Below are 5,521 nucleotides of genomic sequence, written 5' to 3'. Positions count from 1 at the left end.
GTCTTTCTGATCGGTACAGAGACGTATGTACTTATCTTTGAGAAGCTATCGAACTGTTAGGAAACTTCACTTTCTTGTATTCTTGTCATGGAGATTTGTTATATTCGGAATTTGAACTTGACTCTTCTATTCTCTCATAGATGGTGAGGACACGTGCAACCAGATCAGGCAGACGGCCACTAGTACCACCAGATCGGGCCATGAGAGGCCGAGGCGTGGCTCGTACTACAACTAGAGCAGCACCCGTGGAGCCACCAATTGCTCCCACTCAGGAGTAGGTTCTATATGTGGTTAAGCCGATGGGGCCAACTCAGGCATCGACAGTGCCCATTGTGATCCCAGGCCTTCAGGAGGCCTTAGCCCAGATTTTGACTGTGTGCACGAGCCTAGCTCAGGCAGTCTCAAATCCAGTCGTACTAGCCACTTCATAGGCCGGGGGAGGTACCCAGACTGCTACCACCCATATTTCAAAGCAGCTAGCTCATGGTCAGCAGACACCAGGTGTATTACAGCTCAGTCGGTCACTGCCGCTCGGGCTGAGGTTGGTTCCCATATGAATGATGAGGAGCAGAAGAAATTAGAGCGATTTGGGAGGCTTAAGCCTCCAGAGTTCCAAGGAGAAGAGTTAGAGGATGCCCAGGATTTCATAGATGGGTGTTAGCAGAGTCTTTGCACAACGGGTATTTTGGACACTAGTGGGATTTCATTTATTACTTTTCAGCTGATAGGAGCATCTTACCGATGGTAGCAGGCTTATGAGTTGAGCAGGCTAGCCGATGCAATACCACTTACATGAAATGCGTTCTCAGTTCTCTTCTTAGAGATGTTTGTCCCACAGACTCGCGGAGAGGAGTTGCGTAGGTAGTTTGAGCAGCTACGGCAGGAGGGTATGATAGTGACTCAATATGAGATGAGTTTTTTTAGAGTTGGCTCGTCATACATCTGGTTGGTTCCCACTGAGAGGGAGAAGATTAGGAGGTTCATTGATGGCCTTAACAATGGATTACGCTTCATTATGGCTCGGGAGGTTTCGGCGGGTGCGAGGTTTGATGTGGTGGTCGATATTGCTATACGCTTAGAGCTAGTTCACAAGCAGGAGTGTGATGAGTGGGAGGCCAAGAGGCCTCATAGTTTAGGTGGTTTCGGCAGTTCCTCATCTTGAGGCCAGTCCCATTATAGCAGGGTTTGTTCTTCCATACCCGTTCTGGCAACTCTCTATAATCCTCGTGGTTCTTCAGTTAGCCACAGTTCCTACAGTGCACGCTCAACCCAGTCATCCTTTGGTGCATTGCCAGTACATAGTTCTTACCATGTTTCATCTGTACAATGTTCCTTGGGCAGCTATTCAAATTATCAGGGACAACAGCTCCATCAAAGGAATGTTGTTTTGAGGGCGGGGACTTGAGTCATCTCAAGAGGAATTACCCAGACTATTGGGTATGGTTCCACAACAGAGTTCTCAGCCTATGATTCCAGCACCAACATCTACACCACCCGCGTAGCTAGCTCGTGCTGGGGCTCAGTCAGCTCGAGGACGCCCAAGAGGGGAAGGTCGATCAGGTGGTGGTCAGGCCCATTGCTACGCATTTCCAGCCAGGCCAGAGGCAGTTACCTCAGATACTATGATCATATGTATTGTTTCAGTATGCCACAAGGATGCTTCGATATTATTTGATTCTGGTTCCACTTATTCATATGTGCTATCATACTTTGCTCATTATTTGGATATACCCCGTGGTTCTTTAGTTATGAATGTTCATGTATTTACACCGATGGGTGATTCTATTATTGTGGACCATATGTACATGTCATGTGTAGTGACTATTGGGGAATTAGAGAGGAGAATTGATCTTTTTACAACTTTGCATGGTTGATTTTGTCGTGATTTTAGGCATGGATTGGTTGTCACCATGTCACACTAAGATTATGACGTTGGCGATGTCGAGTTTGCCTAGGGTTGAGTGGAGAGGTTACCTGGATTATGTTCCTAGTAGAGTGATTTCATACTTGAAGGCCCAACATATGGTTGAGAAGGGATATTTGGCATATTTGGCCTTTGTGAGAAATGTTAGTAGTGATACTCATACCATTGAGTCAGTTCCGGTAGTGAGAGACTTTCCTGATGTGTTTCTTGCAGACCTGGCAGGCATGCTATCCGACAAGGACATTGAATTTGGTATTGACCTGGTGCCGGGCACTCAACCCATATCTATTCCTCCATATCATATGGCACCAACATAGTTAAAAGAATTGAAGGAGCGGCTTCAGGAGCTACTTGATATGGGGTTTATCAGGTCTAATGTGTCACCTTGGGGTGCACCAGTCCTATTTGTAAAGAAAAAGGATGGTACTATGAAAATGTGTATTGATTATAGGTAGTTGAACAAAGTTATAGTTAAGAACAAGTACCCATTACCGCGCATTGATGACTTATTTGACCAACTTCAGGGTGCTAAAGTGTTTTCAAAGATTGATTTGAGGTCTAGGTATCACTAGTTGAAGGTTCAGGATTCTGATATTCTGAAGAAGGCATTCAAGACCCGTTATAGTTACTACGAGTTTCTTATGATGTATTTATGTTTGACCAATGGCCCAACAACCTTCATGCATTTGATGAGCAGTGTATTACATCCATATGTTGATTCTTTTGTCATAGTATGCATTGATGATATATTGGTGTATTCACGTAGCTAGGAGGAGCATGAGCAACATATGAGGAATGTACTCTCGACCTTGAGAGAGAAGAAGCTATGCTAAATTCTCCAAGTGTGAGTTTTGACTTAATTCTTTGGCATTCTTGGGGCACGTGGTGTCTAGTGAGGGGATCAAGGCAGATATGAAGAAGATTGAGGCAGTTCAGAGTTGGCCTATACCATCTTCAGCTACTGAGATTTGGAGTTTTCTTGGTTTGTCCGGATTGTATCGTCGTTTTATGGAGGGTTTCTTATCCATTGCTGCATATTTGACTAGATTGACCCAAAAGGGTGCTCCATTCAGGTGGTCTGATGAGTGTGAGGAGGGATTTCAAAAGCTCAAGACTGCCTTGACCACAACTCCAGTTCTTGTTTTGCCTTCAGCATCGGGTTCATATACGATTTATTGTGATGTTTCTCGGATTGGTATTGGTTGTGTCTTGATGCAGGAGGGTAGGGTGATTACTTATTCTTTGCACCAGTTGAAGCCCCATGAGAAGAACTATCTCGTTCCTGATCTAGAGTTGACAGCTATTGTTCACGCATTGAAGATTTAGAGGCATTTTCTCTATGGTGTGTCTTGCAAGGTATTCATAGATCATCGAAGTCTTCAACATTTGTTTAAGTAAAAGGATCTGAACTTGAGGTAGCGAAGTTGGTTAGAGCTATTGAAATACTATGATATCATTATTCTATATCATACCGGGAAGGTAAATATGGTGGCCGATGCCTTGAGTAAGAAAGCGGAAAGTATGGGTAGCCTTGCATATATTCCAGTTGGTGAGAGACTGCTAATATTGGATGTTCAGGCCTTGGCCAATCAGTTCATGAGGTTATATGTTTCAGAGCCTAGCCATGTTCTAGCTTGCGTGGTTTCTCAGTCTTCTTTGTATGAGAGCATCAGAGCGCATCAGTATGATGGCCCCCATTTTTTTGTCCTTAAGGATATAGTGTAGCACGATGATGCCAAAGAGGTTTCTATTGGAGATGATGGGGTGTTGAGGATGCAAGGTCAGATTTGTGTTCCCAATGTAGATGGGTTGCATGAGTTGATTCTTGAGAAGGCCCACAGTAAAAGTATTTGATTCATCCGGGTGCCGCAAAGATGTATCAGGATTTGAGGCAGCACTATTGGTGGATAAGAATGAAAAAAGATATAGTAGAGTACGTTGCTCAGCTCTTGAACTATCACCAGGTGAAGTACAAGGATCAGAGGCCGGGTGGTTTTCTTAAGAGACTTGAGATTCTTGAGTGGAAATGGGAGCGTGTTACCATGGACTTCGTTGTAGGGCTTCCACGGACTTTGAAGAAATTAGATGTAGTTTGGGTGATTGTGGACCAGTTGACTAAGTCCGCACATTTCATTCCGGTTGTGACTGCATATTCTTCAAAGCGGCTGGTTCAAATCTATATTCGCGAGATTGTTCGTCTTCATGGTGTGTCAATGTCCATTATTTCTGATCAGGGCACACAATTCACATCGTAGTTCTGGAGGGCAGGGCAGCGAAAGTTGGGCACATGGGTTGAGTTGAGTACAACATTTCACCCCCAGATGGATGGTCAGTCAGAGAGCACAATTTAGATCTTGGAGGACATGCTTCGTGCCTATGTTATGGATTTTGGGGGTTCTTGAGATCAGTTTCTAACGCTTTTGGAGTTTGCCTACAACAACAACAACCAATCAAGTATTCATATGGATCCTTATAAGGCCTTATATGGGAGGCAGTGTCGTTCTCTAGTTGGTTGGTTTGAGCCGGGAGAGGCTAGGTTGTTGGGTACTGATTTGGTTTGGGACGCCTTGGATAAGATCAAGTTGATTTAGGATCGATATCGTGTAGCACAGTACAGACAGAAGAGTTATGATGATAGGATGGTTCGTCATGTTTCTTACATGGTGGGTGAGAAGGTTTTACTCAGAGTTTCTCCTATGAAAGGTGTGATGAGGTTTGGGAAGAAGGGCAAGTTGAGCCCTCGGTATATTGGCCCTTTTGAAGTGCTTGAGAGGATTAGAGAGGTGGCCTACAAGCTTGCATTGCCGCCTAGTCTATCACGTGTTAACCCTTTATTTCATGTTTCTATGCTCCGAAAGAATTATGGTGATCCGTCACATATTTTAGACTTCAACACGGTTCAATTAGAAGGAGATTTGACTTATGACGTAGAGTCAGTGGCCATTTTAGATCGACAGGTTTAGAATTTGAGGTCAAATAATATTGCATGAGAAAGGTTCAGTGGAGAGGCCAGCCAGTCGAGGAGGGTACTTGGGAGGATGAGCGGGAGATGCGGAGAAGTCATCCACACTTATTTGAGACTCCATATATGATTCTATACCCGTTTGAGGACGAACATTTATTTAAGAGGGGGAGAATGTGAGGACCCAACCGGTTATTTTTTGTATTGTAGGCTTGTTTCCCTGTTTATTACTTATTGTATGTTCATATGTTTGTTATGTGCCTTGTCAGAGTGGTTGGTTTGTTTCCGGGGAAGTTTCGGAGTGAGTTGGGACACTTAGTCCCAAGGTTGGAAGCTTAAGTCGGGAGAGTTAATCAGAGTTTGACCTTTGTGTAAACGACTTCAAAATGGAGGTTTGATGGTTCTGATAGCTTCGTATGATGATTTTGGACTTAGGCATATGTCCGGATTAGGATTTTGAGGCCTGTGGGTTGATTTGAGGCTTTTTGGCAAAAGTTGGAAAGTTTAAGTCTTGGAAGGTTAAGAGCTTTGACCGAGAGTTCACTTTATTGATATCGGGTTCGAATTTTGGTTCTGGAAGTTTGGATAGGTTCGTTGTGTCATTTATGGCTTGTGTGAATAATTTGAGGTCAATT

At 44.0% G+C, this 5,521-nt stretch overlaps 1 protein-coding gene across 1 annotated transcript; it reads left to right on the top strand.

Annotated features, from left to right (window-relative positions):
- The first annotated feature begins 4,563 nt into the window (after positions 1 to 4,563).
- Positions 4,564 to 4,887, top strand: LOC138895629 (uncharacterized). The gene has a single exon (XM_070180339.1). It carries the CDS (start codon positions 4,564 to 4,566, stop codon positions 4,885 to 4,887), a length of 324 nt encoding a protein of 107 aa, XP_070036440.1.
- The last annotated feature ends 634 nt before the right edge of the window (positions 4,888 to 5,521 follow it).

Source organism: Nicotiana tomentosiformis, chromosome 7 (assembly GCF_000390325.3).
Source record: "Nicotiana tomentosiformis chromosome 7, ASM39032v3, whole genome shotgun sequence".
Lineage (NCBI taxonomy): Eukaryota > Viridiplantae > Streptophyta > Magnoliopsida > Solanales > Solanaceae > Nicotiana > Nicotiana tomentosiformis.
Note: the sequence above shows the minus strand (reverse complement) of the source record. Positions and strands in the feature narration are given on the sequence as shown.